General features: G+C 44.8%; 1 protein-coding gene across 1 annotated transcript in view; it reads right to left on the bottom strand.

The window, feature by feature from the left end:
* The window catches only part of CHEK2 (checkpoint kinase 2), a gene marked incomplete at its 3' end in the record, with an annotated part of 41,690 nt that overhangs the window by 4,054 nt on the left and 22,536 nt on the right, over nucleotides 1-15,100 (bottom strand). The window contains exons 8-13 of the mRNA XM_082667928.1: nucleotides 12,394-12,455; nucleotides 10,772-10,871; nucleotides 9,026-9,112; nucleotides 7,862-8,025; nucleotides 7,520-7,635; nucleotides 6,421-6,506 (exon numbers count right to left, since the gene is read on the bottom strand). Of these exons, the coding sequence (XP_082524054.1) occupies nucleotides 6,421-6,506; nucleotides 7,520-7,635; nucleotides 7,862-8,025; nucleotides 9,026-9,112; nucleotides 10,772-10,871; nucleotides 12,394-12,455 (615 nt within the window). The remainder of the gene's footprint in view (nucleotides 1-6,420; nucleotides 6,507-7,519; nucleotides 7,636-7,861; nucleotides 8,026-9,025; nucleotides 9,113-10,771; nucleotides 10,872-12,393; nucleotides 12,456-15,100) is intronic.

Consider the following 15,100-nt stretch of genomic DNA (forward strand, 5'->3'; position numbering starts at 1 on the left):
CCTTTCCATTATATAACTATGTAACAAAAGGATTGGTTGACTAAAATATACTTACGGAATTACATAATTTCATCTGTGAAAACAAGGGAGCAAAGAAATAGCTGCTTATCCAAACCTGTCATATAAATTTATTTTCATTATATGATCCTTGAAAATCTGTGGTAGAAAATGCATTACACTATGTCGCAAAGCCCCATCAAACTATTTCAAATGGTTTCAAGTGTTTTGACTAGTGTTAATGTAGGAGAGAATTATTAAGGACTTGGTAAACCGAAAGGTGATATACAAATAATAAAAATAGAAGTAATTATTATCAATAGAATATAGCTGAAATATGATAAAATCTTCTGAAAGAGCATTTTCTTGGTTTTCACTATATTTTAATTTCATTAGCAAATAAATTTTATTTTGCAAAAAACAAAACAAAACAAACAAAACTCCAGGTGGGTCAGAGAGAACCATAGACCTTAGCAGTCAATCTTTCAGAGCCAGCATCCCAGATCCTGAGAGATGGCGATCAGGAGGTCAAAGGCTGGGGTTGGCTCCATGCTGCTCCCCAGATCTTTCCAGGAGGTCCCCCCTCCCACTGCCAACAATGAGACCAGTTACCAGGGCCACCCTAACAAAGCAACCCTGCACCCGAGGAAAATTCACGCAGCAAGCACTGCACAAGTTGCCAGAAGGACTTCAAGCCCACAATATCCCAGAGCTAATGAGAAAAAAAAGTGAACAGGTGTTTCTTGCTGCTGGAGAGGGAAATGAGGGGTGGGGCAGGGTACACAGAAAACTCCTGCCCACCTCCATGAATAATCACTTCTGCAGGGCTCACTTCTGCATCTGGGAGCCCTGAGAGGTGACAGCCCTCCCTACCTTCAGAAAGGTGAAACACCCAGGACTAGGACTTGGGCTTTGGGGCCAGCTGAAAGCTGAGCTCAGCCACTCACAAGTAGCATGTGCAGAATACAGACCCAGAGCAGCCCACTTCCAAATCCTCATGTACTTTTCCATCCAACCCCCGCTCCACTCCTCCCACTACGCCAAGTGCACCATGGTGGGTGCGGAGAAAGGACCTAGGAGTGAAGGCCTTCAATATTCAGCAATTTGATGGATATAGAAAAATTAGTGCTCGAGGATGAATTCACCTGTTCTACATCTAGTAGCTAGAATCACCTGCTTCCATCACTGTTTATTGCATCATTCAGTGTAGTTCCCCACTGCCCAAGTGCCAAGTTCATCTGGATTCCACTCCACACTGTCCTCTAGGATCTCACTTCTCAGCAAGGCCACTCTCAAAGGTCCATTCCTTATTTCCTCCTACACCTGCTTACAGCCTCCGCCAGAAATGCCCTCTGTGCCTCCCTGCCCACCCACCTCCCTCATTCATTCAGTGAACAGTTGAGGACGCTTAGATGCCAGGCACTGTAATAAGCACAGGGGCCTCCATATCAGAGGGACCCAACCAATGTTGAAAATGCTATTCCCCCGTCGCTGTGGCAACTGAATTGTGATTGTCATGGCTGAACTGTGTGAGTTATGACTGAATTGTGCCCCCCCAGACCCCATTTATATGTTGAAGCCCAACCCCCAGAATTGTGACTGTATTTGGAGACAGGGCCTTCAAACAGCTAATTAAGTTAAAATGAGGCTCTTAGCTTAAGTATAAGACATGACACCATAAAACTCCTAGAAGAGAATATAGGCAAAACATTCTGACATAAATCGTACCATTGTTTTCTTAGGTCAGCCTCCCAAGGCAATAGAAATAAAAGCAAAAGTAAACAAATGGGACCTTATCAAACTTACAAGCTTTTGTACAGCAAAGGTTTTGTTTGTAGTTACAAACAAAACCAAAGGACAGCCTACAGATTGGGAGAAAATATTTGCAAATGATTCGAGCAACAAGGGCTTAATTTCCAAAATACATAAACAGCTCATACAGCTCAATAACAAAAAAAATCAAACAACCCAATCAAAAAATGGGCAGAAGACCTAAACAGACATTTCTCCAAAGAAGACATACAGATGGCCAACAGGCACCTGAAAAGATGCTCAACATCGCTAATTACTAGAGGGATGCAAATCAAAATTACAATGAGGTGCCACTTCACACTGGTCAAAATGGCCATCGTTAAAAAGTCTACAAATTAAAAATGCTGGAGAGGATTTGGAGAAAAGGGAACCCTCCTACACTGTTGGTAGGAATGTAAATTGGTGCAGCCACTATGGAAAAACAGTATGCAGGTTCCTCAAAAAACTAAAAATAGTTGCCATATGATCCAGCAATCCCACTCCTGGGCATATATCTGGACAAAACTATAATTCAGGGGCTTCCCTGGTGGTGCAGTGGTTGAGAGTCCGCCTGCCGATGCAGGGGACATGGGTTCGTGCCCCGGTCCAGGAAGGTCCCACATGCCGCGGAGCGGCTGGGCCCGTGAGCCATGGCCGCTGAGCCTGCGCGTCCGGAGCTTGTGCTCCGCAACGGGAGAGGTCACAACAGTGAGAGGCCCAAGTACAGCAAAAAAAAAAAAAAACTATAATTCAAAAAGACACATGCACCCGTATATTCATAGCAGCACTATTTACAATAGCCAAACAACCTATATGTCCATCGACAGATGAATGGATAAAGATGTGGTGCATACATACAATGGAATAATACTCAGCCATAAAAAAGAATGAAATAATGCCATTTGCAGCAACATGGATGGACCTAGAGATTATAATATGATATCACTTATATGTGGAATCTAAAATATAACACAAATCAACTTATCTATGAAACAGAAACAGACTCACAGACATGAAGAACAGACTCGTGGTTGCCAAGGGGGAGTAGGGGTGGGAGAGGGATGGACTGGGAATTTGGGATTAGCAGATGCAAACTATTATATGGAGAATGGATAAACAACAAGGTTCTACTGTATAGCACAGGGAACCATATTCAATATCCTGTGATAAACCATAATGGAAAATAATATGAAAAAGAATGTATACATATATATAACTGAATCACTTTGCTGTACAGCAGAAATGAACACATTTTTTTTTAATATAAATTTATTTATTTATTTACTTTTGGCTGCATTGGGTCTTTGTTGCTGTGCACGGGCTTTCTCTAGTTGCAGCGACCAGGAGCTACTCTTCGTTGTGGTGGGTGGGCTTCTCATTGCGGTGGCTTCTGACGGAGCACGGGCTCTAGGCGCACGGGCTTCAGCAGTTGTGGCTCACGGGCTCAGTAGTTGTGGCTCACAGGCTCTAGAGCGCAGGCTCAGTAGTTGTGGTACACAGGCTTAGTTGCTCCGTGGCATGTGGGATCTTCCCGGACCAGGGCTCGAACCCATGTCCCCTGCATTGGCAGGTGGATTCTTAACCACTGTGCCACCAGGGAAGCCCAACACAACATTGTAAAGCAACCATACTTAAATATAATAAATTTTTTGTTTAAATTGGGCTCTTAGGGTGGGGCCTTAATCCATTATAGCTGATGTTCTCATAAGAAAAGAAGAAGACACCAGGGATGTAAGCACACAGAGAAAAGACCAAGTGAAGACACACAGAGAAGGCAGCCACCTGAAGGGCAATGAAAGAGGCCTCAGGAGAAACCAAACCTGCTGGCACTTTGAAATTGGACTTCCAGCCTCCAGAATTGTGAGAAAATAAATTTCTATTGTTTAAACCACCCAGTCAGTGGTACTCTGTTATGGCAGCCTGAGCAAAGTAATACTGCTATGTCATCCCCAGGCCACCCTGGCCTTAGACAGTCTCCACACCGTGTGAACTTGTGGGTACCAGAAGCCCTGTGGGCAGTCCTCATCCTGGGGATCCTCCATACTCTGTGCCTACCCCTATTACCACATGTAGCTCACTGCTCTGTAGTCAGGGTTGGCCGCCACCTGGACTGTGTATCCACAGTGCCTAACAGTGCTTGACACATGAGCTCCTTACCTGTCCTCTGAAAGCATGAATGAATGCGTGAAGAGATGAAACCATGCAGCCAAACAGAAATGACCACAAGCCTATTTAAGCCTGTATTTAAAAGAAGTCATCAGTTGGGAATTCCCTGGCAGTCAAGTGGTTAGGACTCAGTGCTTTCACTGCTGGGGCCCGCATTCAGTACCTGGTTGGAGAACTAAGTTCCCACAAGCCATGGCACAGCCAGAAATGAAAATAAAGAGTCATCGGTAAGCAGTAATCTGAAAAAGGAGATCATTACATACCACAGATAGAATGTGTATCTGTAAATACCCTTCCTTTGAGATGTCTACAATCTTTTCAAAAATGTGACATTGTAATATGCCTCCAAGTTAAGCAGGAAAAAATCCTCTATTTCAAGAAGTAAACATGGACTTCCATGGTGGCAGAGTGGTTAGGAATCCGCCTGCCAGTGCAGGGGACATGGGTGCATGCCCTTGTCCGGGAAGATCCCACATGCCGCGGAGCAACTAAGCCCGTGCACCACAGCTACTAAGCCTGCACTCTAGAGCCCGCGAGCCACAACTACTGAGCCCGCATGCCACAACTACCGAAGCCCGCGTGCCTAGAGCCCGGGCTCCGCAACAAGAGAAGCCACTGCAATGAGAAGCCCTCGCACCGCAATGAAGAGTAGCCCCCTCTCACCGCAGCTAGAGAAAACCCACGCACAGCAACAAAGACTCAACACAGCCAAAAATAAATAAATTAATTAATTTAAAAAAAAAAAAGAAGTGAACATGAGGTCAAAGGTGGGTATAAGGGATGCGCCCAAAATTGGACACTGTTAATAACAAAAAAGAGATCAGAATTCACATTCCAAACACTCAGTCCAGTGTCAGACCCGTAAAACCATTTAGTTTCCTCAAAAACACTGAATTTTCCCAAAATGAAACCTAAACTGTCACCAGCAGGTGATTTTTGTGGGCACTTGGCATCTTCGTCCTCACTGAATGTTCACTCCGCCTTCTGCTGCAAAAATAAAATGTGGACAAAAGAGTATTCAAGTGAGACCCCTGTGGCAGGGTTGAATTTCACCTTTTCCTTAGTTGTTAACAATTTTGAGACAAAAAATACAAGAAAAATAGGCTATGCTTGTTTGTACATTTTGGGCAGATGTAAACCCTGTTCCCAGGCCTAACTGGCAAGCTCTGTTTTCTTCAAGATTAACACAGCTCCTCTACCTCCATATCTGGCCCCCAAGAGTTTCCCTATTAAGGCCCATGAAAAGAGCCAAGAGGAATGTTTTCTTTTTCATCAAAATTAAGTCCCCACATGCAAAGGCACCCTTTATTTCCAAATTCCTTTTCTCTAGGGTCCTGCAGTTTCAAATCTGTGTGGTCTATTAAGTGCTAAATCATCTGACAGATTTTTTTCTGGAGGGACTGCTGTTTCCAGGGCAACATCCCAAACACATATATCTACTTTTTGTTTCTTGTAAGGATTTCTCGTTCTCAACCTGAGCTGGCCTGAGCAGAACTGTTCGGTGTGGAGGGCTGGAAGAGAGAAAGAACGAGGACACTCTTCCCAGAGCTCCAGAAGCACAGTGCTGAGACTAGATGGCCCAAGGAGTTCCTGGACTAGAAATTCCCACAGTATGTGAGCCTCCAGCTCAAACAACCTGGTTAAGTCCCCCATCCCCACAGGAAACAGAGACCAAATGAAAGTTAACAGAAAGGCATATGGCTGTGCTAAAAGGAACTCCACTTAACAGAAGACCTGGCATCCATCAAAAAGCCTGCCTGAGGCCATAGTGAATTCTAACACCAAAGACTAGCCCACCAAAGCCACTAAGGACTTCCAACCCTGGCAGCTCAAATGAGATCAGTACATAATCTAATGGCAGCCACAACCCCCAGCAGGGACACAGAGGAAATGCAGACTTGAAAGGCACAGGTGACAATCTGCTAACGGCATGCTGACTCACCATGAACGAGAAGTGGGACCCCTCATGCCCAATCACTTGGGCTTCAGAAATAGCCAGATTCTACCCCAGCGAGGCTGCTCCCCTCCTCCCACCCCTGCTTCCCTGATCTAAGGTTGAAGATGGCTGGAACGCAGCCCATCCCGCCTGTCTGGGGTACGGTGTTTGAGAGAAGAGAAGGACATAGCTAGGGTGGAAATTTGGAGCTAGAACAATCTCTCAAAGGAGCACAATGGAACACAACTGAACCGCAGACACAGGGAAGCCAAGTGGAACCAGGACAGGCCATAAAGTGAGCTTGTCTATCCAGGTCAAGTTGTAAAGGTTGCACACAAACACGAGACACACCCACGCTCAGACCCACAGACAAACATACACATACCGACACACCTAAACCTCAGTCTTTAAAAATTGCATTAAACAGACCCAACAAAGCAAACGTATGTTTTCATCCTCTTCCCCATCTCTCAGGCACCGTTCAGGGCTGCCCGGGTATTTTAGGCTGGCAGGCACTGCCCCATACACACCTGAAGCCACGGGTGTCTTAAAGCTTCTTCTGTCGTAAAACGTGCCTTTGGATCCACTATCAACAACTTCTTGACGAGGTCCAGAGCTAAAGCAGTAAGATAATTTGGCAAATCACAGTGAGAAGGATAAAGGCATTAAATCAACAAAATTAGAGTATGCCAGAATCACAGGCCAACATCCAGAAAGAGGAGAGAGGGGCTGAGGTCATTGTGATCAGTAGGCATGGCCCCCTAATCCTCCCCACTCTGTATTTGTCCACGTGCTCTAGAACACCAGGAACGACCATGATGCTCCCCAACACTCCCTGCTCAGACATCACAACCTCTTAGCTCTCCATCCCTACTTCCTTGCTGGACTCAAGTTCAAACTAATTAAAGATGAACTTCCCCCAGTTCTAAAACTCAGGATGTTCAGCCAACTCTCTCCAAGACCCACAGAGTGATGGTGAGAGCTCCTCGGCCAGCGAGAGCTCGCTCCTTGAAACAAAGGAGCAGAAACAAAACTTGACGGCCAGCAACAAGTGGAGGCTGGTTGTATATTGCAATATTATTCCTTAGACACTGTGACACTTAGCACAATCATCTGTGGTACATTGTTTTAGTTTTCTACTTTTTCTTTTGAGAATTACAAAGTTACCCTTTTAAATTCTAAAATACAAAGTAATTACATTTAGCTCTTGCTGTGCTTACTAATTCAAAGGAGACCTTGTAACTAAAAAGTTACCCATTATTTTGCACACTTAAATAGATACCAGGCACAGTGAGCATATTACACTTAACCCTCACAAAACCCCTTAAGGTAGGGGTTTATTGTGCCCCTTTTACAAATAAATGAAATGGAGACCCAGAGATGTTAAATAACTTGCCTAAGGTCACAGAGCTAGGAAGTAGCTGACCCGGGACACGAGCCTACATCAGCCTGGCTCTGGAGCCCAAGTTCCTAATAATTTCCTTTGCCTCTCAAATGGTGCAAAACTAACAACAGAAAATAAGAACAGGATTGACAGGAGAAAACATCACAGAATTTGAAAAGAAATTCCCACCACGGCACACACACATTCTAGCAAACCACAAATTCTTAACCCTTTCGTATCCATACCCTTCTCTGAGACCTCTGACCAGACTTCAGGAATGAAGTTGCATTTTCCACTGGTGATCTGATCCTTCAGTGACACGTGAGTCTTATGCTCAGAGAAAGGTGGATACCCACTAAGGCTTAATGTTGGTAGAGAGAGAAAGGAAAAGAAATCAAGTGGCATTCTCAGTGGCATTCATGGATACATCGATTTCTTTTTCAGCATCATGAAAAATTAGGTGTTGCTTTAAATTGATGGTCAAAATAAGTGACCTAAATTAAACACAAGCTCTCGACCTGGACACATTGCTGATTTCACCTAAATACCTCCAACCAGAGTCTGAAGAGATGAAAACTTTTTCTTACCAAATGAAAAGAATAACTCCTAAACTCCAGCAGTCCACAGCACGGTTATATCCAGCAGTCCCAAAAGAATTAAGAACCTCAGGAGCCAGGTAAGTGGGGGTACCACATAAGGTTCTCATCAGAGAGGTCTCCCCCAAAATCTTGGACTGCCCAAAATCAGTAATCTAAAGCAAGGACAAAAGGGAATCACTTTTAATGACATCATAAAATAAAGAGTAACATAGTCTGCCAGTCCCAAAAGACATGCAGATTAGAACAGTTCCTATCCTATGGTTCATGCTGCCATTAATCTGGAATCTACACATTGATGTTTTGGTAAGGTAATTTTAAACTCTGCAAGTTATTTAATTTTGCTTAAATGAAAATTCCTGAGCCAAGGAACTTAAAGGCCCAGGTTTTCTCAACTTAGATCTGGGTTTTCTGTAACCTTACGAAAGGCTTATAACCGTAAACAGACACTCTAGAATTCTAATTAGTTATTCCTGGTTCTCCTTAGACCCCGGTTTCTCAACCTTGGCTGCAAACTGGAATACCCGAGGAGCCTGAGGAAAATATTTACACCTGGGTGCCATCTACAGTGATTCTGAGGCGTAGGCTTGGTGTCACGGTTTGTTTGGGTGGTTTTTTTAGGTTTTTTTTTTGCAGTACGTGGGCCTCTCACTGTTGTGGCCTCTCCCGTTGCGGAGCACAGGCTCCAGACGCGCAGGCTGAGCGGTCATGGCTCACGGGCCCAGCCGCTCCGCGGCATGTGGGATCTTCCTGGACCGGGGCACGAACCCATGTCCCCTGCATTGGCAGGCGGACTCTCAACCACTGCGCCACCAGGGAAGCCCTGTTTGGTTTTTTTTTAAATCAACAGAGGAATCTAAAATGAAGCCAGGATTGGGAAGTGCTGTTTTAAACAGAGGAAGACAGGGGATGTGTTTCTCTCATCTAGACCCCTACTTCCTCCCTCTGAAGATGAAAGTGGCTTATACACAATGGAGCTCAATAAATGCTCATTACATCTGGATTGGAGCAATACCATCTGATCTCTAAAAGAATTGCTAAAAGTGGGAAGGTCAAGTTCTCTACCTTTTTATGGTCCTACTTTTTACTTGATGAATTTAAAAACAGTTTCTGAACAGAAATCTACTGGCCACATATAAAACATACATTTCTTACCTTTATAAGGCAGTCCTCTTTTTGAGATGAGAGTAGAACATTCTCTGGCTTTAAGTCCCGATGTATAATGCCATTTTCGTGAAGGTACTGCATAGAAAGACAGGCATGACCCTTAGATATATCGAGTAGTATGTGAGTAGAGAGAGAGAGAGAGAGAGAGACACACACACACACACTTTACAGCTGGATGAAACTGTAAGCCATGTTACTCACAACCATATTCCCCCAAATCATAGAAAACCACTGGATAAATGGATTAGTGTTTACAAATTTGTTTGTAAGAAACTCTTTAAAAAAGTAGAAAAATGGGGCTTCCCTGGTGGCGCAGTGGTTGAGAATCCGCCTGCAGATGCAGGGGGCGCGGGTTCGTGCCCCGGTATGGGAAGATCCCACATGCTGCAGAGCGGCTAGGCCCGTGAGCCATGGCCGCTGAGCCTGCGCATCCGGAGCCTGTGCTCCGCAACGGGAGAGGCCACAACAGTGAAAGGCCCGCATACCGCAAAAAAAAAAAGTAGAAAAATGAAAAAGGCAACTTATGACAGTAGACATTTTACTTCACTCTTCAAAATAATAACTATCCCTTCATATTGGCAGAAACAGAAGATGTCAATTTCAATAAAAAATGTAAATGGATGATATAAAATATTATGAGACCATCTTAAACTATAAAAATTCCACCAAAATAGTACATTTGGTTATTCCATCCCTGAGAATATTTTTAAAGGGACTCTGTAAAGTACACATGTGTAGATTATCTGTTTGAACACCCAGAGTTAACATATTCCTTGATGCAAAGATTAGTCTTTGAAAACTATGGCTGAAATAGAATGGTGATATTTCTTTGTGTATTCATTTGTATATACTAAGTCATATTTCTTTAGGAAAAACAAGTTTCCCACATCCACTGATCTGTACTCAATTCATCTTAATATTCTTGGTATAATATAAGGTTGGGAACAAACCATTAAGAGAGTAAAGCACTGGTTAGGTATTTATGCGCTTCAATTTTCTCTGGATATCCCTCTGGCCTAGAGGAAAAATCCTCCAAGACACCTCCACTCATCTGGTGAAGCCCCCAGGGTGGGCACCCAGGTAGACCAGCCCCTGGAAAATCTCCCTCAATCCTCACCCAATGCAAGAGCTGCTCCCAATCACTGCATCTCTTGCATACAGTATGTTCTCAAGGGAAGAGGCCTTGGCAGGGAATCGCCACAACCAAATCTGGGTTGAGAAAGGGTGATGTTCTCTGAAGCATGCAGGGTGCCATCAGCTGTTCCTCCACCCAACACTTGCCCCGAATATTGAAGAGAAGGCAGAGCATGCCCTGCCCGCGTGCCTGCTACAGTTAACAAGATACTACATGTGTAAGAAACCCCTAGCACTGTGCCACGGGGTGTGATCTGTCCTCATACCTGCCCAGCTCCCCCCTTGAGGTAAGGGGGATTTTTGCAGGGATCAGGCAGCAGTAGAGATCCCTTCCCCTCCAGGAATACCTCCAAGCTAAAGAGAGGCCATGTGGGAATATGTTTATTTCTTTAACTTCGTTTTTTTTTACTCTCTTAAGCCTCACAGCAAGAGCTTTCTCATCTGAGTCAAAGGGGTGGGATGTTTTTGCCAAGAATGGAACAACCCACACACACACTCTGTTCTCTGGGTTTTTATCCCTGGTCCCTCATCTTCTGCCTAACTGGGAGAGTAACACTTAAAAGAAAGTACACTCTCAAAAGCAGCAAGGGCTTCTCTTACCTGCACAGCCAGGAGCATCTGGTAAAAATAGAGTTTGCATGTAGCTTCTTTCAGGCGCTTATTTCCCACCACCCTATCAAACAGCTCTCCTCCTTCCATCCTGAAACACACAGGCAAAGCAGGGGGTTCATTCCTGGAGGGAAACTCACTTGGAAGGAAGAGAATAACACAAACAAAGCAAACTCATTAAGACAAGCAAAGTGTTCATTCACTCAACTCCCATTTGTAAAAGCAGTAAGGTAATAAGCCTCGTCCACAACAAAGATGTGCCCATTGGAAACTAAGGAACAAGGAAAGATGGAGGAAGAGCACAGTGGGAATTGCAGACGCTTGGGGAGCTTTTAAAAAATCTGATGCAGTAGATCAGAGGTGGGACCCAGGAGTCTGCATTTTTATTGTGCACCCCAGGTGGTTCTGAGATTGGTGTAGAGGAGAAAGCAGGAACCTACAATCAACTGGGGTCTGAAGCCCAGCTCTACCACTTCCCAGCTGTGGGACTTTGGGCAAGTTACACAACCTCTCTGAGCTTGTTTCTATCTCCTCAAAAAATGGGGATAAAATCCCACCTACCTTGATGGCTGTTGTAAAAATTAAGAGATAACTGATGTAGGTAAAGCACCTGGCACAGTGGAGATGCTTGGCAAGATTATTCAATCCCTCTGCAATTCAGTTCTCATTTCTGTAAAGTGGACCCAAAAACAGTAACTCACCAATAACTTGTAAGTAATCTGGATGACAGGAAAGTTAAATGAGTCAATCCCTGTGACGTGCTTAGAGCAGGACTTGGCTCATATTAAGTGCTTAATTAGTATCAGTTACTGTTATTGTATTACTATTACTATTATTATTAAAATGTTTTAACTAGATCCAGTCAAATAACAATCTCCTATTTCATAGCAACAGATATTCCCTTAAGTACAAGGGCTGTCCAGTCTGTCCTAGTTCTATGACTGGGGCTGCTATTTACTCTATAATCTTAATGGTCAGCCAGCATAGCCACTGTTTCCCGCTCAGGAGTAAAGCCTTGTCTCTCTGCCATGACAGCCACTCCCAGAAACACTGCACATTTATGCAGAACGAACATCAAAACAGGTCTCTCCAGGAATGAGACAGGAAATTATTTTAATCACACCAAATAAACCTGCAAGAAAACCAGCACCTGAAAGATACTCAGGTGTCACCATGCAACCTGGTACTATGATCCCAAGCAGCAAGGGCCACCCAGGCCAGTTATTTCAGAGTAATAATATGTACCTGTGTTCGAGCACCTAGTGTGCCAGGTGCTCTGCTGGGGGATTTCCAGCCCTCACAGCATTTGAACCTTATGCATCTGTGCCTGGGGTTATCATTATTACCCCAATTTAACACAGGGGATATGAGACTCAGAGAGGTGAAGTAAACTAACCCATGGGTAGACAATCAGTCACCAGCAGAGTAAGATTCAAACACAAGCCTCAGATCCACATGCCTTTGGACACACTAGAGGGATTTCAGAATTGATACTAACCCCCCACCACATACATACACTGAGGGTCCCCAGGATGGATAAATGCAAGCCACCATTAGGCTCTTTGGTGGCTTATAAACGTTTAAATGGAAACAAAAAAAAGTTTACTACTCACAATTCCAAAACAATATAATAATCTTCAGCATCAAAAAAGTCTTTAATCTTGATGATACAAGGCTAAAAGGGGAAAAAAGAGGAAAAGTAGTGAGAAGCTCCCCAAGAGGAAAACCCCAAGAGCAGAACTCAGGACATCCACCCAAGGGGTCAAGGAGGCCCAGACCAGGCCTCTGGCCCCCTGCCTCGGTACACTTTGAATTCCACGCACAGGGGAAGGCAGAACACAGCACAGCTGGCTCCTGAGTGAGAAAATACAAGAAACTCTCCACCCCACCAAGCTGGTAAGAGAGCAGTTCACGCTTTGTATACAAGGCTGGTGCCAAGGAAGGGAGGCCAGTCTCCTCCCAGCCTTCCTCCTCACTGACCCCCAAGCACAAGGACTCGAGGACACCTAAGGAACCTGGGAGCCTAGCAGGTAGCATGAATAAAGGGAGCAGGCCAGGTGGGGAGCCCAGCCATCCTGCCAGACAGCAGGGCTATACAGCTCCAAGCAACTGGCACCACAGGGCACCCCATGTGAAAAGATCCTCCATTTTCCAAGAGAAGAGGGAAATTCCAGTTTCATTCGAACTCTACAGCACATCTGTGGGGTGGAGGAGAGAGACACACACACACATCTTTGGCTCATAGTTTGTGACCTCTGATCAATGCTGGGTGCATTTGCTGAAGAACAACAGAGACTAGTATTGTACAGTTTAAAATGCATATTTAATAGAATGATTTTATACTTGGAAAGCACACCTATTGTTTTCATAGTACAAATGACTGACAGTAAAGCTAGTGGTCGGGGTAGAAAAATGATGTGGTGAGTATCTATTAGGGACATACACTCCCACCCAGCAGAGAAGAGGGTTGTGGTTATGTCTGAATTAAAGGGAAGGGCTTCCCTGGTGGCGCAATAGTTAAGAATCCACCTTCTCATGCAGGGGACATGGATTCAAGCCCTGGTCCGGGAAGATCCCACATGCCGTGGAGCAACTAAGCCCGTGTGCCACAACTGCTGAGCCTGCGCTCTAGAGCCCACGTGCCACGACTCCTGAAGCCCATGTGCCTAGAGCCCATGCTCCGCAACAAAAGAAGCCACCGCAATGAGAAGCCCGCGCACCGCAACAAAGAGTAGCCCCCACTCGCCACAACTAGAGAAAGCCCACGCGCAGCAACAAAGACCCAACGTGGCCAAAAGTAAATAAATAAATTTATAAAAAAAAAAAGAATTAAAGAGAAGAGAGCTGTAAGATTTTTACTTATTTATTTATTTATTTTTGATTACAACCTACAGCATGTGGGATCTTAGTTCCCCAACCAGGGATCAAACCCATGCCCCCTGCATTGGCAGCACAGAGTCTTAACCACTGGACCGCCAGGCAAGTCTCATAAGATTTTTAGATTTTAGATTAAAAAGAATAGCAAAACCTGCCAGAGTGATCTTGCTACAAAGCAAATTTCATCACTTCCATCGCTGATTAAAATCCTCCAAGTAGGGACTTCCCTGGTGGTCCAGTGGTAAAGAATCTACCTTACAATGGCAGGGGACACAGGTTCGATCCCTGGTAGGGGAACTAAGATCCCACATACTGTGGGGCAACTAAGCCCGCACGTCCCAACTACTGAGCTCAAGCACCTCAACTAGAGAGCCTGTGTGCCGCAAACTAGAGCCCATGCGCCGGAATGAAACATCCCGCACACCTCAGCAAAGATCCCACGTGCCACAACTAAGACCTGATGCAGCCAAACATAAATTAAATAAATAAATAATAAATAAATCTTAAAGAAAAAAATCCTCCAAGTGGTATCTCCCCATGATGAACTGTTAGACAGTGGTGAATGAATGCCCCACAGCCTCCCCAGCACAATGGATCTTGGAAATACAATGCCGAGTGGAAAAGGCAAGAGTGGAAAAGGCAAGTCTCGACAGACATCAAAGAGTATGAGGTAAATTTAATTGTATGGGCAAAGTTTTTGTTGTTAAATTAATGGTGAGTTCAAAGGTGTTCACTTTATTGGTTTGCTTTATAATTTACACTTATTTTACACATGTCAAATATTATATAATTTTAAATTACTTAAAGGAAGAAAGAGAGAAGAGTGAGGAGGAGGAAAGGAAGGGAGGAAGACAAGAAAAAAGAAATCCTTTAGCACCTTGCTGCCTAGAGGCTAAATTCCAACTTCTCAGCAGGGATTAGCAAGCCCTTCAAGACCCAGCCTCGTCCTGTCCCCACCCACCACCCCAGCCTCATCTCCTGCGACCTGTCCCAGAAATCCTCCTTTCCAGGCCACAAAACTCCCGGCCCACCTCAGATTCTCTCCCTGTGTCACACTTTTGCTCACACTACCCTCTAGGCCTGGTGACCCAGCCTTCTGGAACACTTGGCCTCAGGCATCAAGCCCCATCTCAAATGTCCCCCTTGGAATTGAGATCCACACTTCCTGCAGTGGCTCTAATCCGTGTTGCCCCACGAGGAAACTGACACCCACCACAAGTCTCCTTTCACTGCATGGGCTGAGTCAAGTCTTACTTACCTTTCTGAGACCAACACTCAGCAGAGCAGCTGGCACACAGGAGACACCCATATGCTGCCCAGATTAATACCATCAACATCAATAACAGACACACCACCCACTGAGCGTGAGCCCTGCCAGCCACGTTTTGGTCATGGAATAAACAGCCATGGGGTCAGGCTGAGAGCAAACCATTTCCACCTCTC

This window comes from Grampus griseus, assembly GCF_964374135.1.
Source record: "Grampus griseus genome assembly, chromosome: 12".
NCBI classification, from domain to species: Eukaryota; Metazoa; Chordata; class Mammalia; order Artiodactyla; family Delphinidae; genus Grampus; species Grampus griseus.